Source organism: Lathamus discolor, chromosome 3 (assembly GCF_037157495.1).
Source record: "Lathamus discolor isolate bLatDis1 chromosome 3, bLatDis1.hap1, whole genome shotgun sequence".
NCBI lineage: Eukaryota > Metazoa > Chordata > Aves > Psittaciformes > Psittacidae > Lathamus > Lathamus discolor.
Genome location: NC_088886.1, coordinates 109,439,165 through 109,463,535, shown reverse-complemented (window position 1 = coordinate 109,463,535; position 24,371 = coordinate 109,439,165). Strand labels below are relative to the sequence as shown.

Genomic DNA, 24,371 nt, shown 5'->3' with positions numbered 1-24,371 from the left:
TGACACCCTTGGAAAGCAAGAGAGATGATGGAAACAATGGTCATGATATGATGCTCTCGAAATTCAGCGCCAGTCAACACTTTCTCTCTCTCTCCTCCCTAAGGCACAAGCGTTGCAACACTTGGCATTTAATTAAACATCTTGGCACTGTACCAGTAGGGAAGAGTGGCCTGAAGGGGAAAAAAATAGATCTCATGCTGTTTTATGCGTGTGCTTACAGCAAACACTTTGGAGTTGAAAGCAGTGAGTTTTACAGTAAATGACCAAAAAGCTCAGTTATTTTTAACAGTATACCCTACAATGCTCAATGTTTTCTTTCTAGATATCCCTCTTACAAGTCTGATTTCCAAATTTCATTCCCATAGATATCAGTAGTCATCTTCTCCAAATTAAATAATAGGAAGCTGGAGAGGTCTGAACACTCTCCTTGGGGAAAAAATGTCTAAGTTTCTGTTCCACTGCTCACAAGGAAAATATGGAGCTTGACCTCTTTTCCCATAAAATCCTGATGGGATTTTATAGACTGAGGTTTCTCCTTCCATGCAATTTTTTTTTTTTTTTTTTTTTTTTTTTTAGCTGTCCTAATACTATTACACTTGAGAAGCATTTGGCTTCTTTTCACATAGCAGGATGGAGATATTCAAGGGAATACGCAGTGATTTCCTACTGCAGATGAAATGTGATACTTTGAAAGTAAGCACAAATGGATAAATAAGCTTGAAAGCAGGCCAGCCCCAGCCTCCTGGTTCAGAGGTTTGCACCAAGGCACGTATTAACATTGGCCTAGTGTAATTAAGAGTAGCAACCTGCCCATGGCATTCATGGAGAAACAGTGTCGGTGTTGTACATGCCATTGGGTTGTCTCCCAAGACAGCTATAAGCTTGCATGTGCTAAAATGAGATTTTCAGTGTAATCTTCAATTCTTTATATCTGAGAGCCAGTCTTCATTGGAAGAAAAACATGGTCTTTTGTAGATGAATAAGAGAGTCATAGGCAAGTTTCTGAAATAATCATGTACTGCAGAAATCCAGATGGTATTCCCTCATGCCCTTTTGCTTCCCTCCATTCATAAGTAATAAAGTAATATTTCCTCTACTCCCAGAATAAGGACAACCCTGATGCATGCTTCAAATCCTTATTTTTCCCCTTTTTTAATGTGCAGAAATAATGGGAGGGTGCACCTCCCTCCTCTGTTGACTATTTGAAGCCCTCCTTGTCATGTTGGTCAGCCTGTTAGCAATGATGCTTGTGCCCCACTTGGTCAGGTGGCTCCCCTCATTTTCTGGCAGTCTTCAGTCTCCAAAGAGAGTCCCTTGATTGTAAAAACCAAATCCCTGTTCTTGACATCAGCTGGGCAACCGGTTGTTGACCTGCACCTCCTTAAGCCCTTATATCTCACCTGCAGGGTGGAGGAGAAGTACACCAAATGGCCCTTAGCTATTGCTCCAGAGCCCTGTAGTCCTGCTTGTAGTCCTTGGCTTTATCCCTGGCTTTTGCTACTATATCTTACTATGACAGCTGATGGCCAGAAAAAGGGAGCTAAAATAAAATGCACATGTGCTTGCTGAGAAATTCCAAGACCCTCAGCTGGATCCTGGTGGCTTAACAGAAATTCCCACAGGCACAGTTAAGTCCTGCCCAGTTTTCCAAGCTTACTGATTTGCAAAATATAGTCAGTGACTTGCATAAGATGAACAGAGCTGGAGACTGGTTAGTTTTAATGCCTATATTGGGATGTAAGAGCTACACAGTGGGTGTAATAACTAATGCATGCAAAGCATACAGCCCAGGACAGGAAGACTTTGAGCCTCAGCAGTGAAATATGGAATAAATAGCAATGAAGTATAAAATTACTAAGTCAATGTATGCTGCCTGGGGCTTTCTGAAGCAGGGGCACATAATGTCCCATGCCCCATGCTAAAACCTGACCCAGGCAACTTAATGAGCCAGTAAAAATGTTGGCAGCAGCCCATGTACCTGGGACCTCATGTGTAGTTTCTGCATTCAGCAGCATTACATGGGTATTATCAGCTATAGCTACTTATAAAAACTCTGCCTTACCTTTTATGTCAACACATCTGTAGGGACGGTCAAGTGAATAGAGAAGATATTTTACATTTCTGAGCCCATCACTCAGCTCAGAAATGCTTAGAAAGACTTCTGCTCCTTTTCTTTCAGCCCATGCTCCATGGATAGTTCTTTTAGGAGTAAAATCCTTTTCCCCTTTTTCTTTGTCAACTCCTTTCACCGCACTTGACTCACCCCTGATTTAATTTATTTATTTTAGCATGTTTCTTCAAATCCAACTGAACAGAAATCAAAAGTGTGTTCAAAACATCCTGTGTGCAGAAATATGTTGAATAATAGGTCAGATGAGAACAGCTTGGTCCCTTCTGCTTTCTAAGTGCTGCTGCGCCGTGCCTGCTCCGCACATTGCCTTTACCTGGAGACAGCATGTGCCAAGCTGTGCCATTGTACACTTACCTTGCCTTTACCTGGAGACAGCATGTGTCATGCTGTGCCATTGTACACTGTTTTCCCTTTAAGAGCCATGATGTGGCACCAGTCTAATGCCTGATCATGTAGGTTCTGCATTGGCACCATAGCTATTCAAATAGCTCATCACTTTGAACCACACAGAGATCACACTCCCATAATCCCTTAGCACTCATTGCTTTGAATCAGCAGAGGTCTCAGAGAAAAGGTTAAATCTGCATTAAAGTTCCCTTTGTTTTCCCAAAATTTTTTTCATAAGTTAAAAAATGTTCCTGACTCATCCATTACATATTCCCTACCCTCATCTGATCTTCAATGAGTTGCTGCAGATGTTAAATGTAGCATGATGTAGACTAAGCGCTCATTAATGACTCAAACCCACTGGTTTTACCATCCATAAAAGAGATGGGAGAAGGTGCAGGCCACAGTTGTATATTTAATAGTGAAATTAAACTGGGATGTCTTTAAATCTGAAAAGATGTGTCTGACATCACAGATTTTGGCTTTGTGAATTTGCATATGCAAAAGCTCTGATTAAAACTAAGCAGCCTGAAAAGGAGAAGCAGATGAGAGATTTTCCTGTGCGTATTAGGTACCTTCAGAGAGGTGTTCATCCCAGTGAAGTATGGGACAACCCATGGTTTGGAAATGCTGTCCCTTTCCACTGACCACAGACAGAGACTGGACGACTAAGTTTATGTATGGTTAATGTTGGGAAAGGTGATGCCTACCATGTACTTTTAGGAGGGGTTTGTATTTTACCTGCCTTCTCATACTGTAAGAGGTATTAGTTACCTCTGATAACAGCTGAAAAGGAAGAAATATTTCTCATAGCAGGCATTACATCAAGAACATTCATCTTTCATGGAGCCCTTTGAATCCTTGCTATGTCATGCCATCCTCAGCATCCAGTAGGATATCAAGGGCTTTGCCATTACATGACAGCCAGGATTTGTATTCCATACTGGTACAGGAAAACAGAGGCAGGGGTCTTCAGATGATCAATTACTATTTTTCTTCAGAAATAGTTTTGGGAAAGAAGGACCCCCCCAGCAATGAGAAATTATCATTCACGGATATGAAGTCATCTTCCTGTTGTTGCAGTGCCAGCTTCTTCATCCTCGGCTTACACTACCCGTGGTTTTACAGTGGGTAGAAAGTCTGCTTTCCATCAGCAGAACTTGCTTTCTTCTTTCATTGCAAAAATAAAACACTAAAAAATAAGATGTTATTTTTCTTTAAACTTCAATGAAAGTGCTTGATTTTTACTCCAGCTAGAGTTGTCCCCTACCTGAATTTGTGAGAGTAAAAAAAAGAGGAGGCATCTTTCATCCTGTAATGCTCCAAATTGTTTTGTTTCAATTATGTCTAAATGTGGTTTAATTTTGTTATTCCTTTCCATTAAGTGAACTTAGTAACACAAGAAATCATGTGAAACAAAGCTAACAGAAGCCTATGCCATCTGTGTGTCTGATACGCGGTAAAAAGTTGAAATCTATTTCTGCTGCTGACTCTATACAGGCAGTGACTGTGCTTGTGCAACCAACTCCATGTTTAGAGTTAAAACCCTTCAAAACCACACAAATTGCATTTTTGCAAGTGTAGTAGGTACATTAATGGAAAATAACTTCATTTTCTTAGATGGTTGGTTGGTGATGCTGAGGCAATAGTGCAGGACTCTGAGGAATTACATGGTTCCCAGAGGAGATATAGACCACAGCTTTTCCTGAGAGATCCAGGAGATGACAAATCTCTCTCTGAACAAACAGGGTTTATTTATTAATTAAAAGTTGTGTAAATGCTGGGGGTTTTGGCCTTTCAACAGGTGAATGTTACTCGTGAAGACTCCCCCAGTGAAGATCCAGTCTTTCTCCGTACTCTAGGGAAGGGAGATTGGTTTGGAGAAAAAGCCCTTCAAGGGTAAGTGCTCCTTATGATGTAGCTCTTACATTGTGATACTTTTTCAAGGACTTTTGCAACCCTCAGAGGCCTCTTACAATTTGGAAAGAGATTTGGAGTGGGTTTATGCTTTTGGAGTCAGGAATTGTTACTTGGTGTTGCATGTTGCAAGGTGGATGCACTTAAATGGAGAAATAAAGTATGTTCTGCAGTTGAGTGGCCAGATGTATATCTTACTGTGTTTGTAGGCATCAGAAAATAGTTTATCTTTGTGTTGTCTTCCCTGACCATTCATTTAAAGGTCAAAATGTTTGATGTTTTGTAACTGGAGTATTTTTCATGTATGGTAATATAATCATGGACTTCTTGATAGGGTCAACAGCTGAGGGCAGGGCAGTAGAGGTGGGTTTTAAATTGTCTTATTGTGTATATATATGATTTTGGTGGAGGTGGGAATTGTATGCGAGTGACCTGTTCTATATAAACATTTTCCTTTGAGGATGAACTAAAAGAAGCTGTAAATCCATTTTCAATGGGTGACTATTTAAGAAAAATGTTTTGTTTCCATAGGGAGGAACAAGAACAGGAATAGTAAAATATGCTTTAGGCAGGAGTTTGGGGCACCCATTCAAATCAATGAACAAACACTTATCCCATCCTGAATGCATATCTGTGCATAAGAGCTGTGTGGCCTCTCTTAGATGTTGCAATAACATGTTCAATCCCTCATCAATCAGCCTTCTTCCAATTAGAAGGTGGCAGAACATTTAAAGGCCAAATACGTCACTTCTTGGCAGCCAAGGAGATGTATCCAGCACAAAACTCGAGTCTTGCCCCTGCAAATCTGTACCTTACTTATAAAATAATAAGGTGTTTTTTTAAATACTAAAATGGGTTGAACTATAATTTTAAATTTCCCCCAACAAACATAAGACAGAAACACTTTCTTATTGGACCCTCACAGAAGCTCGACTCTTAGACCTGGTGTTTTTTTAAACCAGCACAAAATATATTGTGGTATCCACTCTAATAGTGAGAGTAGGCAGTAGTGTCTCCAACAAAATAATCTTTTGAAGAAGACCCGTATAGAAATAAAAAGGATTTCCTGTCTTGCATCGCTCCAGTTCTAGTGCCATGCAGCAACATCATGATGAGAATTTCTCATCATTTCAAAGAGAGGATTTTGGCTAACTGGCTCAGGCTGAGATTAATTTTCAATAAATACTTTTCTACATATATTTAAATATTCAGTACATAGTAACTTCGATCTTCCAAAACTAAATGGAAACTTAATTGAGAGTATGTTCTCAAAATGCAAGGAAAGCATAATACTGAGATTTTTTGCTAGGCAAGATGGCATATCTGAAGAATACCTCCAGCTTGCTAATACACTTGTAGTTCTGTTATCTAGATTTAGATTGGTTAGTGTGGAAAATATTGTTACATAAAGCATCCAGCAGCTCCATAAATTGCTAATAAATAAGTATCTTTCAGGACTGTGTAAGACATCACTGTTCAGCAACTTAGGAAACATTTAGGATGTTCCTACTGCTGTAAAATACAGTTATGGCTGAAAGCTCAAGATAAAATTGAATTTTTAGTGTATTTCTGTTTCATCTTTGGCTAATTTTCCCAAAAGTTACTAGGACTTGCCTAGCAGTATTTAATTGCATGTTATTAAATCATATTGTGATTTCATATGTTTAGGATATAATAAAAACTAAAAGACATTTCTTCTTGACAGTATAAAATAATAGTTGTAGCATCCGTTGTGTTGTGCCACACAGCAGGAGGACAGATAACAAATACCTTCTAATCCCTCACAGCAATATGTGTACTGACATAAACACTGGGTGATGATATACATTATTCTGTTTTTTGCTCTCACTCCAGATGGCATGTATTATTTCACAGTATCCCATTACACCCTGGCAGTAACAAAAAGTCATGAAATGATCAGCCACATCATCTTGCAGTAATACTCTTAACCTTCCTGGCTAATTGGTGCCAAGATAGCAGATACATAATTTACAGTATAGCAATATATAATTTACAGTGGACTCACAGTCAGGTTTGTTTGGTGATGCTTTCTTAATGGGAAAGAAAACGTTTTATAAGACTTTATAATGATTACTTCTATCAACAGAGAAATAACAATTCATTCAAATAAGCAAAGGAAAATTACTCATTGCAACTTTGTGGCTCATGCACAAAAATAGCTAATAATTACGGTGTGCTGCTTTGGTGGCATCACACAGATGAATGTTTGCATCATCTTGCATCATCTTGCCACATCCTCTTCCAGAGATTTTGGTTTTGGAGCATCCATCCATCCATCCATCCATCTCACTGGATATAAAACATGGTTTAGTCTGCAGACAGTCTTACAGAGAATGATGGGAAAAGACAAGAGGACATAAAAGCAAATTTTTAGGAATATAGGAAAGGATCTTTCTACCTCAGAAATTGTTTCCCATAGGCCAATTCAAAAGAAGAACAATTTGAGCCATTGCCTCCTTACTGTTACCTTGTATATTGCATCATATATTGCATTTAGATGGGCCTGTTGTTTTAGGTGCTGTGAATTTCACCTGGTTTTGAGATCCAGGAGATCCAGACTGTGAGGCAAAACAGCAGTGGCACATGGCAGAGGGCTGATGTTTTGGAGAGGTGACAATGGAGCCCACCTGGGTGAGCAGGAAAGGGATTTTTAAATAGCTGGGATTATCTGGTGAATGCATTGGCTTTTAAAAAAGGGGATGCTTAATAATTTGGTAGCTTCAAGTCTCCTGGGTAGTGGCAAGAGAGGAACAAATTGTGAGAACCGGCCAGGTTGAAGCTGAGAAATGGTTTCCCTTCACCTCCACAATGTATATAATTTCATGTATCCATGTATAAGTATAAATTCTGGGGTTGCATTGTACTGAAAAAAGTTATGGAAATATGAATGCCGCACTTTGATTTCAAGTTACACAAATATATGAAATGGTTTTAGCAAAGATATTTTACACATAGTAAGATGAAAATGGCAGATTGTTGTAAGGCTGTTTTACTGTATTTTTAGGCTTTGAGAGGAGCACTTTTAATGCAAGTTACCAGAAGAGGCAGCTGCTTCAGTGTGGCTGGGGTGGACAAAAACAGGGTTATGGAAACACAGTTTTATTTTGAAAACAGCTTCATTTTCTAATTTGGCCATATGAGCTGTCTTTGAAAATAATGAAATTACGTGGTTTTCACTTGGAGTTTTCCATCTTCAGTCGTGTTGATTTTTAAATCCACATGGGTGTGTATTTGTGATGTAATTAAGCCAAAGCAAAACCCATATTCACTTGACTGTGAACAAAACCATAGCAAGGTGACAGCCAGTTTGAGAAGATGAGGGAGTCTTGGTGACTGGTATAAATTATTTTAGGACACAGTGTATGAAAAAGGGAAGCCTTCCTGCTTCCAGGGTCATGGTGTGTTGTCTTGTGGATGAAACTGCTACCAAAATGTGTTTGTGGTGCATAGGGTGAAGAAGAAATTGTGGGGTTTGGGTCATGCTCTGCAATGGGGGCAATTATAGTGATAATTGAGCTACTATAACAAATTCATATATTTTATTTTTGCTATCTTCACAATGATTTGAAAATGGTTATAGTAGCACCTATCTCTCATGGGACACAACACATCTTCCGATCAAGAAAATTTGTACTATCTCCTATTTATATCTCCACATCTGGAGGCTTCTGTGTAGTTATTGTCCCAAAGTTACAGAAGCTTTCTCTTCTATAACTCCGAAAAAACCCCTGAGATATGTTTTGTGTGCTGATAATTCACAGAACCAGTGAAATACTGTATAGCTGTGTGGGTATGAGTGTCAAATGACATCAATTGCTCTACCCCTGTCCATCAGTTCCGTAGCCCCATCATAGAAGGCCACCAAATTGTCAGGCAGGATTTCCCCTTAGTGAAGCCATGCTGGCTGTCACCAAGCACCTTGTTGTTTTTCATGTGCCTTAGCATGCCTTCCAGGAGAATGTGCTCCAAGATTTTGCCAGGCACAGAGGTGAGACTGACTGGTCTGTAATTCCCCGGGTCTTCCATTTTCCCCTTCTTGAAAATGGGGGTTATATTTCCCTTTTTCCAGTCGTTGGGAACTTCACCTGACTGCCATGATTTTTCAAATATGATGGCCAGTGGCTTAGCAACTTCATTCGCCAGCTCCTTCAGGACCCGCGGATGGATTTCATCAGGTCCCATGGATTTGTGCACATTCAGGTTCTTAAGATGGTCTCGAACCAGATCCTCTCCTATAGTGGGCCCACGGTCTTCATTCTCACAGTCCCTGCGTCTGCCTTCCAAGACTTGGGTGGTGTGGTCAGAGCCTTTGCCAGTGAAGACCGAGGCAAAGAAGTCATTAAGAACCTCAGCCTTCTCCAAATCCAAGGTAGCCAGTTCTTCTGATAGCTTCTGAAGAGGGCCCACATTGTCCCTAGTCTGTCTTTTATTCGTACGTACCTATAGAATCCCCTCCTGTTATCCTTAACATCCCTAGCCAAGTTTCATTTTAACTGGGCCTTATCTTTCCTAACCTGGTCCCTAGCTTCCCGGACAACATCCCTGTACTCTTCCCAGGCCGCCTGTCCTTGCTTCCACCTTTTATAAGCCTCTTTTTTTCCTTTGAAGTTTTCTCAGCAGCGCCTTATCCATCCAAGCAGGTCTCCTGGCCCTCCTGCTGCACTTCCTTCTAGTTGGGATGCCACACTCCTGAGCTTGCAGTAGGTGGTCCTTGAATATCAACTAAAGTCTTGGCCCCTGGCCCTCCAGGGCTATATCCCATGGAACCTTACTAAGCAGGCTCCTGAAGAGGCCAAAGTCTGCTCTTTTGAAGTCCAGGGCAGTGAGCTTGCTACACGCTCTTCTCACTGTCCTGGGGATCTCAAATTTGACCATCTCGTGATCGCTGCACCCAAGGCTGCGCTGGAGCGTCACATTTCCAACCAGCCCTTCCCTGTTGGTGAGCAGGAAGTCAGGCAGGGCACCTCTCCTTGTCGGCTCTTTTATTTCTTGCAGAAGGAAGTTGTCTTCCACACAATCGAGGAACCTCCTGGATTGCTTGTGCAGGGCCGTACCGTCACTCCAACAGATATCAGGGTGGTTGAAATCACCCATGAGAACAAGGGCCTGCGAGCGTGAGGCTTTTCCTATCTGTAGAGTGCTTCATCCGCAGGTTCCTCTTGATCAGGCAGCCTGTAACAGATCCCCACAGTAATGTCTCCCATGGCTGTTCTCCCTTTAACCCTGACCCACAAACTCTCTGTTGACAGCTCACCTGTCCCGAGACAGAGTTCCATACTCTCCAGCCTATCCCTAACATAAAGGGCAACTCCCCTCTCCGTCTGCTGGATCTGTCCTTTCTAAAGAGCCTGTAACCTTCCATTCCAACACTCCAGTCATAGGAGCCATCCCACCATGTTTCTGTGATGTCATACCCCTGTAGATATGCACACATCTCTGCTTCCTCTTGTAAAGAAAGACCCTTTTAACTTTGGCTGATAGGAGGGGGCAAGTTGGGAAGCACTTTTTATCAGCTGTTGCTAAAAAATGGGTCTTTTTTTTAAGTGCAGGGCGTTTTGTAGCCCTTTTCCTGCTCCGCACCTGCAATACTCTGTGCATAGCTCATGGACCATTGATGCGACTCATGACCTCCAAGGACCAGCTGGAATTATTTCGTCCATTACATAAGCTGGTTTTTACACTTATTACAAGTTCTGGGTAATAATAAAAGGTATTTTGGCTATTACAGTGTATTTTCTATCTTTTCCTCCCAGGTAGAACCCTGCCCATAAAATCAGGTGAGACCTGGGAAGTGGGAAAAGGGGTTGATGGCTGATGGATTTTAACCCATTTCCCAGAAATGCAAGGAATACCAGAAGCTTTTAGAAGGTTTAGGAAAGCTGTTGGCAACCCCCTGAAACAAAACCCTTCTGGAGGCTTTGAAGGATAGGAGCTCAGAAGGCCAGACAGCTGGAAACAAGGAGGCAAAGTGACACTGAGATGGTATAACCATATGTTTCCCCATGGGGTTGGATTTCTTCCTGCAGCCATCTGGTCCCTCCTTGTGTTAGGAGAGGTGATCAGGTGAACCTTCAGTCAGACTGATCTCCTAAGGGAACACCGTGGCAGTAATTACACCCTGCTAAAATGTCTCCCTATCCTTTCCAGGCTGGCTTCTGGTGTTTGAGTCTTAAGCCCTGGTCTTAAAGCCCTTAGATAGGGCATCACTGTAGCACAGATGGAGATGTTTTATGATACTGCTGTTGCAAAGTAAATCATGAAATCTTCATCACGACCTTCGCAATTTGTTTAATTGCATTATTGCAAGCACATATTGATTGCTGATGTAGCTGCTTCACTGTCTCCAAATACACAATTTTCACCCTTTATTTCTTCATAAAACATAAGCCAGTGTTATGATGGCTTGTGCAGATGCTTGTGGCAAGCATGTTCATCTGGTTACCAAAAGCTCTTGATGATTTAAGAAGTTCTCTGGCAGGGAAGAGGCTCTCAATTAAGGGACTTATACAAAGTCTTTTAAAATGAGCTAGCAGATTGACCCTAGTTGGCATGCTTAAACTCACAAAAGTGTTGTTATGCCTTCGCCACCTAGCAAAAATAAATCTGTTATTTTTAGAGCTGTGTCAACTTCAAACACCCCCTGTATAAAAAATGAAGAAGAACCCAGAGGGACAGAGCAAGGTGAATTGACTCTCAGCATCCTATCTGGGAGTGCTGTCTTGTGACCACTGAAATCAAGGTTGTCTTATATTTTTCCAGCAGGAATGAATCGATATTGTTGACTCTTCTTGTCTTAAATAAGAATACAGAGTAGATCACACCAGATGAAACCAAAGGTCCACCTAGCCTGGCATCCTATTGTTTACAGGAACCAGAATCAATTGCTGAAGAATGTCCTGAACCAGAGCTGGTGGTTTTAATAATTTATAATCCTTGGTGGGGTGTCGAATTACCTTCCAAACATGTGCAAGTGGTTTTAAAATCCACAAACTTCTATGGCTATTAGCTTCACAGTTTTAAGTGCGCAGGATGAGAAGAAATGCTGATTTTATTATGGGGGTTGTTCTGGGTGGGCCATCTGCTCCTCTTATGAGCTGCCTCCAAGTTCTCAGATGTGCAGTGGACTTCTTGATTTGCAGAGCTCAAGGGTCTGTTCTCTGAGACTATAGACGTGAAACAAGAGATTACATGTGAAGACAAATAATATTTTTTCTTTACTATATTTACAGGTTTTAGCATCTTAAATGACTTGGTAAGATCTCATGAGAGCAGTTCTACTTTTTCTTTAACAGGAACCACACTTTTTACATAAAGGTATTTAGAATTAGAGTTAACCGACTGCAGCATCTTTCTGCATTTTGACAAACAGCTCTTCAGTTAATAATTTGAGGGTTTTCATAATTTCTGTGCTCATGGCACAGGAAGCTGATAACATCTTAGTCAACCATGTGTTGGTGAGCCTTCCCGAAAAGCTATGCAGCTTTTCAGATTTGCTGCACGTAGCAAGTTACAAAAGAACTACTCTTCCAGGTTAGAATAAGCAAAGGGTTTCTTTAGACCCGAAGTAGTACAGCAAGGACACTAGCTGCAAAAAAACAACTACAAAAGCTCTTCCAATGTCCGTGTTTAAATGATAACTTAAAAACCTCAAGTAGGACCTGAGTTGAGCAGGGAGATAATGAACTGGGGGGTGGGGAGGGGTTCAGCCGCTTGATTTTCCCCATTGTTAAATATTTTCTAAATTTCTTGAATTTCAGGGCAGTTGACTTGGAAATGAGATGCAGCTTTATTTTATAACAGTGCTGAACAAAAGCCATTTCAGTCAAGCAACAGTAAACACCACATTCAGAAGGAAAACCAAGTGTTTATGTACTTAAGCAAGATCAGTGAACAGCAGTCTTTTGTGCCTTATCAGTCGCCTGCCTCATGCTGTATTTTGAGCGGCCACTTTGCTTTTCACAAGCCTGTTTACATAAAATACATAATCATGAAAATACATCAGTTACTGAAAGACTATAGACAGTCATATTAATAGAAGGCTGGTGCACAAATATCTCTTTTTATTTATTGCCTGAGAGAAAAAGAAAACAAATATCTGGCTTTTTATTTACTCTGTCAAACAAAAGACTTATTTTGGGGAAAATAGCGATTAGGCAGTAAATTCAAAATTTTCCTATTATTTAACTAAAACTCCAGAAATAAAGTTGCTCCAATTTCTACAGGGAAGTTATGCTCAGAGCCAGCTTCAGGACTCAAATGTAGTTCATAAATAATCAGGTTGAGTCTTAAAGATAACAATTGTTAGTTTATAAGATCACAGCTTATTAATATGTTTGGCTTTTTTACAACTGAATCATAGCCTGGGATCCAAAACTGTGTGTTTGCTTTCTTTTGAGGGTGCAGCCCTACAGAGCAAGCACAATATTCCTACATCTGAGTTTAGAATATACATATACAGGATTGTGCCAAATAGAGGACAGCAGAATTACTGAGGGTTTATAGTTACAAATGTATTTGCTTACACTTACTGCAGTGAAAGTCTCTGAGAATTTTTCTCGTGTCTTTTTGCCTCAGCATCATTTCAGACCTTGAAAGAAACCCTCTTGCTAAAATAGGTAATGCATAGGAAATACCACAGGGGTATTATATTGTTGCTTTTTTGTTAGAGATAACACTGCTAGAGTGCTATTCATGTGAAACTATATGTTCTTATTATAAAGTTTTTAAAATAGCACAATTTGGGGGATGTGTCTTCTTACATGAAATGGGATGAGCGAAATTGGTTAGTGATAGAAATTATTTTAGAGGTCAGATCTTGGTAGCTCTCGCTTACTTGAAAGAGTATAAACCTGAAATCACAGTCTGTTTTTCTTATTTGGAGGATGTGAAATAGCCTGGAAAGCAATTTTTGCAGACAATGCCTCTACTATGCAAAAGCAAAAGCAACAGAAAATCACCACCCCTCCCCCCACCCCAAGGAAAAAAACCAATAACAGCAACAAAAACCAGTCAAACCAACCTAATTTTTGTCCTGCATCTACTTGTAGTATTTGGGTTCTTTTTATGTTCTTAAATAATAAGACCTTTATGTCAACATGTTACTGTCAACAGTAAATATTGGTGATTGAAACAAAACATTTTACCTGAAAATCTCAAAATTATGTTTTTGTCAAAATGCTGAAACGCTGTTTTATGACATTTTTAATTAGAAAAAAAAAAATCCCTAATCCAAAGTATATGTGTTTATAGGGAGATGAGAAAATATCCCTTTAGAAGACCTCCTGAGAAAATCAGACATTTTCTTGAGAAAATGCTTCCATAAAAATGTTCCTGATAGCTCTGTTAAGGTGTGTAAGCATTAAATGGAACTGAAAAATACAGCAACGAATTATAATTCTCTTGACTTCCTTAAACAAAAATAAATAACTAAAGATGCCTACTGGGGATGCAGAGGCAGAAGTACAAATTACTGATGGGGATACTGCTTGCAAACTCACAGCCTGCCAGCTGCTCTGTGTAACTTACCCAGGATGCAGACAAGAAAATTTGTGTAAGCTAACCCTCAGAGCAGGTTTATAACAATATGCAATCACAGGGGAAAAGAAGAGCAAAAAATGCTCACAGTTACACAGTTATGCATGCACTTTAACATACAACCTTGAATGTCATCACATCTAATGGCATTATAAAAACATGTCTGCCTAGGGCATCTCGATTGGCTGCTTTAATTTATAGACAAGCTCGCTACAGCATAATGTGTTGTGGCTCCTCTTCAAATCTCCTTTTTATATCAGCATGTATTTGGTATCGTGTGTCAGACTTGTAACTCCATATAAAATAACTATCATTTATAAATTTTTCAAGCATAAAAATTGAAGGTTTTTTTCTTCAGGGATGCATAGTAGCCTGGTATTGGGATGCAGTGCCCCATTACGTGTTGATGATTATAAGGCACCGTTGTAATGTAGAATACTTAATATAAAGCCTTATGTTTTAAAAATTGTAGAAGGTTCCTTTTAGAATCATATTAAAACAATTCAACCCATAAAAATATAGAATAGTATATTTTCATGGCTTTCATTTTTCATGCTAATTTAAAAACAAGTGGTAAGCCATTTAAATTAGCTATGATTTTGACACATGACATAGTCATAATATAGTAAATGAAGTTCTTTAAGAGTGGTGCGGCACATGAATGGGTTGCCTGTGGACGTTGTGAATGCTCCATCCCTGGCGGTGTTCAAGGCCAGGTTGAACAGAGCCTTGGGTGACATGGTTTAGTGTGAGGTGTCCCTGCCCACGGCAGGGGGGTTGGAACTAGATGATCTTAAAGTCCTTTCCAACCCTAACTATTCTATGATTTTGTGACTCTGTAAGTTTACATTTAACACACATTTCTAATAACCTGTTATTTTGTTAATCATGTTTTCATATTGGATGTTGGGAACAACACGTAATGACTTCTTGATTTAACTTATGTCATCCAGGTTATTCAACAGGGAAGAATGGTCTCCACCATTATAGATTTGCTATTTTTACATTATTTTTCTGTAACATGTCATCCTTCAATGACCTAATCCCCTTTGTGAGCTCTCACACCTGTCAGGATCCCAGCCCTGATGTTCTCAGGTTTCATCACTGGCTACACGTAATCTCCTGCATTTAGCTATCCCAGAATCCTGATGACTTTGGTTTTGATCATAGTAGGTTATGAGTTAAGAAGAAGAATATTGTGTAGCAACACTAAAACTAGATAAATTAGCAGTTAAGGAAAGTTGGGTGGATTGTATAGTTCTGCAACACCGTGCAATACAATCCTAGAACCATAGAATGGTTTGGGTTGGAAAGGACCTTAAAAATCATGTAGTTCCAACTCCCCTGCCATGGACAGGGACACCTTCCACTAGACCAGATTGCTCAAAGCCCTGTCCAGTCTGGCCCTGAACACTGCCTGGGATGGGGCAGCCACAGCTTCTCTGGGCAACCTGGTCCAGTGCCCCACAACCCTCACAGTGATGAACTTCTTCCTGAAGGAAAGGAAAAGTTTAGGAAATTCTTGTTATTTATTCCAGGTAGATGACATCAGGTGCTCTGGAGTTATCCATCCATGCCTTAGCCCCATCATAAAAGTCCACCAGATTTGTCAGGCACAATTTGCCCTTAGTGAAACCATGCTGGTGTCACAAATCACCTTCTTATTTTCCATGTTTTCAGGAGGATCTGCTCCATGATCTTGCCAGGCATGCAGGTGACACTGGCCAGCCTGTAGCTCCCCAGGTCTTCCTTTTTTGCCTTTTTTATAAATGGGGGGTATGTTTTCTGTTTTCCAGTCAGTGGGAACATCACTGTACTGCCACAGCCTCTCAATTATGATGGACAATGGCCTGGGCACTTCATCTGCCAGGTCTCTCAGGATCCACAGTTGCATCTTATCAGGCATCATGTTCCTGCATGTTCCGGTGCACCTTTAGGTTCCTTAGACGGTTTCAAACCTGATCTTTGTGGTGAACTTGGCAGTCCTGGGGTAAAGGTTGGACTTGATGATTTTAAAGGTCTTTTCCAGCCTAGCTGATTCTGTGATTCTGCTACATAGGGCAGTTCTTCATTCTTCCACTCCCTGCTTTTGCCTTCTACAACTCGGACAGTGTGGCTGGAGCACCTAATAATTGATGTTCTTTCTAATTTATAAACTTTTTTTGCACAGAAAGCTACATAGGACACCCAATTTTGCCCAGTGGTCAGTGGTTTATAGGTTTACAGGAACACCATGACCCTTCAAGGGGTGATTCATCCTATTCTGAAACTCCTTTGCTGTCTGTGCCTTTCAGTGCTGCCTGGGACTTGCAGACTGCTGGGCTGGGTGGAATCCCAGTATCATGGAGGGCAGCTGTATCCCACTTGGAGGCACTGACTGTATTTCCTTTGGGATTAAAAAATTAAAAACCTCTGGGTGGCCGCACATAATAAGTATTACCAGTGGGAATCCTAGTGATGGACATTATTCAGACAATTTTATTCTCCAGATGTTATTCTCCAGATAATTGAGATGTTATTCTTCAGATTTTATGTTACGGCTGTCCAACCATTAAGTAACACAGTTAACTGCACACAGAAGCTCAAAATTAAGGATGAAATATTTACAGGACTGGAGCTATCTATTTGTCCATATGAATGCCTATTTAATTCTATTTTGTTAGGAACTCTACAGTATTAAAAGACCATTTTAAGATCACCCTTTTCAAGTAATGCTAATTTAATTTGAAAAGAAGATATCAAAAGAGCCATGTCCTCTTTTATGGCATTAATTTAAGAATCTGATTGAGCCCAGTGTCCAGTTTGGGTTTTTAGTTTCTTTTTTGCTTGGTTGTTTTGTCTGAGAAATGTGCTTGGTGATGGGCTGAAGTCTTCCTCTATGGCAGAGCTGGAATATCATTCGTACCCAAGAAGCTTCACAGTTGCATTTCAAAAGCCTAGAGCAAAGAACCTGAGGCCCTCATGCGAAGCCACAGCTTGTCCCCTGAGCCATGGACTGCTTCAAGGAGCATGTGTGCATTTACTTTCCACAACCTAGAATCTTGCTTCCAGTGCTGTCCCAAGCTGGCTAATAAACTGCAGAAAGAAATCATAACTGCATAGGCACTTAATAATAACTGACTGGGGTAATTGCCTCTGTGTAGCTCATGGTGTGTCACCCTGAAACATGAATTGGCATTGACATCTGCAAAGCACCACTCAACAAGAAATGTCAGCCTGGTAGCAATGCAGAGATAAGCTTGATTGGTTTTCTCCATCTACCTTTTTAGCTGGCTTTTAGCTTTTTTTCATGGCTTTGTTACAGAGTGCGAAGCTTTTCACTTTGAGTGGGTCTGCCAGGGAGAGTAAACAGGTGCTGGATGCAATAGCAGTGGGAGTTGTGCTTGTGTGTCCTCCAAACTGGTGATAACAAATTAATTCTTAATCCAGGTATGAGCACAGCATGAGAAACTTTACCTGGGCTGGCAACTTGGTAATCTCTCCAGAGACATGAGGTATGATGCCCACCCTTTGTGAAAATGGCTATATTGTCAGACCAGATGCACATCAGGGCTGGGTGATGGGTGTGGGATCTCTAGACCAAGTCTGCTTTTCTCCTCCTCATCTTGTCTACCTAAGTACCAGGAGTTTCATAGGTGGTATACTGTTCATATGCTGTCTATATTTCCATTTCTTGACAGTCATCAGTCTACTAGACCCTTGCTTTGAATTCAGTTAATATTAACATCAATTTTGAATCTCAGAGCAGATCTATCCCCCATTTCAGGACTTGGCAGAAGGGCTGTTTATGCTGGCAATGGCAAATTAGGCTCTGACGGCTCCATTTTCAGTTATAGCCTCTGAACATATAAGTTACATTGACTGTTGATGTAAATGATACAGTTGAACTTTGGAGTACTCAACACGTTAAAGAAAATATGTGTTGTCCCATCCTGTCCCCGTGGGTTGTCACTGGGGCTCTGAAAGTGGAGCTGGAGCCAGCTTTAACTCTGGGATCTTGGAGACATCTAGGCAAGCTGGAAATACTGCCCGGAAATATCGCCAGTTTTAATATTTAAAAATAAATAGATTGTGTTATCACTAGACAAAGTGAGATCCTATTTTAGGCAAAGTTGCAATCTGAGCATAGCTTTTGCAAGACGCAGAAGCATTCCCATTACAGCATTGGGACTTCATGTCCAAAGCTTATGTTACCTTTGTGTTTGGCTCCCATAACATGCGTCTGAGAGATGATTTTTTGAAATGTTTTTTTCTGCTAGGAAAGTCTGTTATTTATTTACAAATCTATGATTTGTAACATCAGTGTGGATCCTCACCTAAGATAGCTGTTTACTTAACACAAGATTTGGATTGTTATATGCAGAATTATTTAGGAGTGCTCCTTATGGGTGCTAAATGGCCTACAAACATTTTATTAGGCTGAACCATATTATTACTGACCCTCAGAAACTTTGTCTAGGGCTCAAGTTTTTAAGTTTTAGACTAAATTTAACCAGGGAATGAGCTATACCTGTGCTAGTTGTGTTGAACAGTGTGTGAACTAGCCTAGCCCCATGGCTGGAATGGGAGCAGTGCTGGCAATCTCCTGTCTGTCACAACTGAGACACTGCAAACCCTGTGAACAGGGCTTAAATGGAGATTTATTCTTAGGGCACTTTACAGCACCCTAGTAGACAATACTGTTTTTTTCCCAAAGAGCACCTTTGATGGATAGTGTTGATGGATAAGGGAAGAGCTGCTGACATCATCTACCTTATCCCTTACCAGATAAGCACATTGTTATCTCCTCAGTCACAGAGAGATGAACTGCTACCCCATTCTTCTCTCTTTTATACCTCTAATACTATTTATTGTATTGAAAGCTGTTCTTCTAGAATTACAGCATCACCTACTCATGATTTAAGCTGGGAGGGACTTACAGAGGGCATCTGGTACAACTCCGGGCTCAAAAGGAGTCTAATTACAGCAGGTTCCTCAGGAACATGTTCAAATGCATGTCCAAACATTACCCTAAGGTTTCTTTTTTGCTTTTTCATTTCTTTTCTTGATTTCTTTGACTAGGATCCATTTATTTGTGTCCTGGCTCTTCTGCTTTCTCGCCTCAAACACCAGTTCTTCCTCTTTGTGTTCACAACTTGACTCCATCTGGCCTTTTGTGGTAGTCACTAGTGATTTTGGCATTAATGCCCGCTTACTATGTTTGTCTAAAAAGTACCTTTGTGCTTCTCCTGATGCCCCTCAGCCTGGGAGAAGTTCCCTGTAAAGACCCAAAAAGTTGGCCAGGCTTCACTCCTTTGAGCTCACCTTTACAACGATGTGTGTGAAGCTGTTTCCCCATAGAGTTCTAGTGATGTGCTAAGACCACCTCTTGTCATTCTGAGCCATTATATGCATCTTTTTTCTACATATTTTCTTCTGTTCCTCAGCAGCCAGCCACTTTGTCTTAGCCTTAAGCTGAAGTGTAGATTTAAGTGCCAACATAATAAATAGTTCCTGCCATAGTTAGGAAATATACAGGTCTTCACTGCTAGGCAGCAGGTTAGTCATCATTTGTCCTGGGCGCTATTTTAATTTCCCACTCCGTAGTGTAATTTTAGATAAAGTATGTTTGGGAACTTTACAAAGAAGACGTCTTAAACTGTCCAGTAAAGTCTTGTACTTTTTTTTTTCCCTTTCAAACAGAAAGCACAAACTAGTGAAAAGTAAACTCAGCAAGAGGGGCTAAGCATTAAGTAGGGATAGAGGGATGATGGCTTTGTTGGCTTGACTTTGCTCTCTTAGGTCCAAATCTACTTTATATTTTACTAGTGGGTTGTTTGGCTTTTTTTAATATTGACTGTGCTGATGTCACAAAGAAGTTTTCTTAATTTTCTTCCAAATTAAAATGTCTGTTCTCTTAGGTAATTTAAGTGTTGAGGTGCCCAAGTCAGCTCTGAATTGAAGAATCAGTAACATTGGCAAAAGCCCCATGATAATCTAGCTAAAAATCTACAAAAGCATTACTTTGGGGATAACCTTATTCTTAATTCTTTAATATCTTCTGCAATGCATGATTGACTTTTGCATCATGCTGTGATAGAGATGGTGATGTGAAATACATAGGTGGTCTTCATCTGGTCCTGGATTGTAACCTTCAAAAACATTTTTAGTCTTCTACAATGAAATAGGTGGGGTCACATTCAACCCGAAGGGGGAAAACAAGCAAGCTGAAATTAAATCAGGAAGAGTGAAATGTGTAAGGTTCCTTGCCAAGGAATTGCTTTTATAGACTGATGACATACAGCTCCTTCATGCCAGTCTGGTGTGCAGGTCCAGTCTAAGAACCAGCTACAGTACACACTTGGTTGCAGAAGTGGTCAGGAGTGTCTTCTCATCTCTGCACTGAAAGGACAGGAATTAAAGAAGGTAAAAATCAATGCGAATATGTAGAAGTTAAAAGGAGCAGTGTGTATGCAGCAGTCCATAAATAGCCTGGAAAGACAGAAATTACACACAAGTTTTTTATGCAAAAGCTGTAGAGTAAATCTCTCTTCTGTCAAATAACTGGGAGATAATATGTGTTACCCATTGCATCTGCTGATGAAGACTTCCCTGCGATTTTAATATCTTGACCTTGGACATTTTGAAATTTCCTCTAGTAATGGCTGAAACTTTGTGAACGGAGATGGAATTAATTTTAAACTCAATATTATTCTGTTATGAAGGCAGGTATTTCCAACATGTTATATTACCATAGGTTAATGTAGCGCTTTTAAAGATGACTCTAGTTGTGATTTTCTCTCCTATCTCACGTCTGAAAACCTCATCTAAAATTCTCTTAGTGTTCTCTTTAAGCTTTCCTTGATTATATCTGCCTTAAGGAAAACTGAGAGGTGGCATAAAAAGGCATTTGACTCTTGTTGTTCAGGTGACCTGGAGCTTACACCATGGTTTTTAGCAGTTCTTAGTGCCAGAGTGAAAGTCTATTTTACTTTAGAAAGTGACCCTTTTATTACACAATTCTTAACAATGAGTTGAATTTAACAGAGAGAAGGGAGAATCATGTACAGGAAGTAGACAAAAAACAGATGAACGTTAGCCGAAAGGGAGCTCCAAGTGTCTCTTCTCTGACCTCCTGCTTGATGTTGGAGCAAATTCATCATTGCCTTGTCCAGCCTAATCTTGAAAATCTTCAAGGACAGAGCATAGGTCTCCAGCTGACCTATTGCACTGCTGCAAGTTTTCCGTCATGTCCAACCTAAACTTCCTAAATAACAACATGTGGCTGCTGCTTTAAAAACAGTTGAGGGGGGAGGGAAATTAGCAACAGAAGTCATTTAAACCAAACAGTCTGACATTGAACAGGGATTATTGCAGCTATTTGCTTCAAAAAGCTATTGAGCCCAGTGTTTTATTGCAATGAATGTGTCTGATCTGCATGGGCTTTGGGGGGGTCCACAAGATCAAAGGAGTTAACCAATATGCGTATTTTTCAGTCTTGCATCATATGTCCTTCCTGCACAGGTTTCTAGAGGCTTGGAGAAAGACTTTAATAATTTGGCAGTTTAGAGAGATATGTCTACCTAGGAGAGCTGAAAATCTTTTGAATACTGGGAAAGACTGAGCCTTTTGTGCTGTTGCTTTATTACCCTGATGCTACAAAGAATTTAGGAAAGATTTATATTTTTAAACTAACCCCAGGTGTGTGTCCTTGATCAATGATGTTTTACGGATAAGGATATCACCTCTCTAAGCAGGGCATCTCAGAGGAATGCAAGCTCATTTAGAAAATATTTTATCATTTTAAAACTGTTCACGAAAGGCTCATAATAAAGTACTGTAGTTAACCTTATAGCCCTATTTTTCCTTTTATGGCAGTAGAACATATTTTTCCCATGTGGAGATTCCAGATTAAGAATAGTGAGAATGTGGAAGGGAAGTATTTTAATTGTCAAGAGCTTTGATTTAGTGATGAGACACTGACACTGTGACATTGTGTTCCTCCCAGCGCTCAGGAGAAGCACTGGACCACTTCACAATTTGTGCTTCTTCATTTTCCATCCAGGCTCAAGATTTTATCAGTACCCAATGCTTGAAGAGAGATGAGCCAACCGCTGGACTTGTGTCAGACACCTAAGCCCCTCAATTTTCACAAATTCTACTGCTGATACTCCCCAACAGATGCAGAAGTCCTCAGTTAACCTGTGACGTTGGTGATAGTTTTGTTGGCAATATTTGCATACTCAAATGGCTACAGTGTTTCTAAATTATGTGCACTTTATGGCTGTACTTTCCAATATTAGTTCATGTCTTTTGATTTTCTAACTGAAGAGAATATTGAATATATATGATTAAGTTCCCTGTCATTTCTAAAAACACAAGGGGAAAGCAGTCATATTTCCTTGAAAAACGTTGCTTGTGCAAAAATGAGCAAGCCACCATGTTCAGGGAATCAGTCAAAATATGTGCCAGTAACCATATGGGAATCCAGCCTGCTGGATTTGTCTCCTTAAGAATCTTGTGCCAATGATTTAACAGCCCTCAAACTCATTTAGGGTGTTCAAAGTCTGGATTATCTCCGCGCAGCACTAGTCTGCTACGTAGGCAAACCTTTACATTTCAGATTTAGCTTGGATTAAAAAAATACATTTTCTCAGAGGTTTTTTTTCATGAACAACAAATCTAACTTAATAATGCAAAATGTTGAAACTGTATCAAAGGATGGTATTTGTTCATCTTAGTAGGCATAGTTTGGTGGATAATGTTATACATGATCAAATCTGGATTTCGTCATGGTCATCAGCATATATTTTATCTCTTTCCTTTATTATGAGCATGTGATGAGATTTATGAGATTTTGAGAACAATATGGCTACTTGTGTTCAGAGAGGAGCAGGAGCATGGTCTTATACAATACTCCAACCACAAATGAGCAGCCCGGTTTGTAAGACGCAGGTTATTGATGCGCACAGTTTTAAATGAAGGTGGCATGTTTGATTGTAGGCTTTGATAAGGCTTTGCTAGAATTCATTTGCCAGTAGCATTGCAGACTTTTTCTAATTACTGCTCTGACACTTTGCAAGTGTTCCCTCTTGAAATAATCTGTGGTGGTTTATGGCTTTATATGGGGTCATCTGCAGTGAGTCAGTACCTGGTGGGGAAGGATACACTTGAAGAGACATGGTTTAACTAGGGCACACTTTCATTAGTTTACTCATCTCGAATCAGTCAATAAGTCATCATTTGCAGGTCATGTAATTTTTTTTCATTCCCCTCTCCATTTCTAGTCCTGTGTGTCTCTTGCAGGAGCTGTAGGGACTAACGAGAGGCAGGTCATGGGTACAGGTTTCTCAGCTTCTCAGATAATCAGAGAGTGGGAGTGGGCTACACTGAGCACACATACATGGTGTATATATGCTCAGCAAAGGCTGAATGACCTCAGTTTTCTCCATGTCCTTCCTTGTCCTTGCTTCTTATCCAGTTTAGTTGTCCTCTCCCACCTCCCTGTTTTCCTTCTCTTCTCCATACACTGGTAGGGTGTAAGTCTTCATGCCAGCTTCATCCAATTTTGAAAGGAAAAAATGAAGGTATAAGAAGGTTCCTACACTCATTCCTAGAACGAAATACACAAGTTAATTGACATGAGCTTTCATTGCTTTTGCAAATAATGAAGCAACATGTTTCTTCCCCAGGTCCAGAAGAGCATACACAGATGGTCACTGATGCCTTCAGTTATCAGCTGTAGAGGCATCATGTGGCTTGTCCATTTTGCATTGCTTTTCCAATTTTTATTTACAAAATTAAAAGCAATTTTGTGCATGTCTTTTCCATGTCATAGTCAGAACAAGAGGAGGTGTGAGAGTTTGTTGTTTTCTCTGCTTTAGCAGGTCCTTTCTTTTCGTGCAAGCAGTAGGTCTCTTCTGATGACAATTTGGCCTGAGTAACCTGTAAAGAACCAGGCATGTAACGAATTCCTATGATTTTATTCAAATTAAATATTATATTGGTCTCCCTTGATTCAAATAATTTAAACAATGAAAATCTAAACAGAAACCCCAAGTTCTTAATCTGTTTAATTCTATACAAGTTACTCAGAACAGCATCTGTTGTCATTAGCTAGACTTTGAACTCAGATATTATTAATGCTATTTAATGGGATGAAATTCTGCTTATTAACATGTTTTGAAAATTAATTGGTTTACTAATAATGGGGCTTTGTTTCCTCCAAATTCTTTGATTCTTTAACAAGGATAAAATATCAATATATCCCAAAGTGAAGTAATTGAGAGACTTTGAGGTTTCTTTCTATTCCCTGCCTGTGTTTCTCTCTAGTGAATTAATAAATAATGTGCTAAAGTGCAGCTTTTGAGTCCTTCATGATGAAAGTGGGTCAAAGACCGTT

At 40.0% G+C, this 24,371-nt stretch overlaps 1 protein-coding gene across 10 annotated transcripts in view; it reads left to right on the top strand.

Moving 5' to 3' along the window:
* Positions 1-24,371, top strand: part of PRKG1 (protein kinase cGMP-dependent 1) — a 490,458-nt gene that overhangs the window by 373,912 nt on the left and 92,175 nt on the right. For all 10 annotated transcript variants that reach the window (XM_065671117.1, XM_065671107.1, XM_065671109.1 and 7 more), the window contains one exon: positions 4,323-4,417. In XM_065671117.1, coding sequence (XP_065527189.1) covers positions 4,323-4,417 — 95 coding nt within the window. The remainder of the gene's footprint in view (positions 1-4,322; positions 4,418-24,371) is intronic.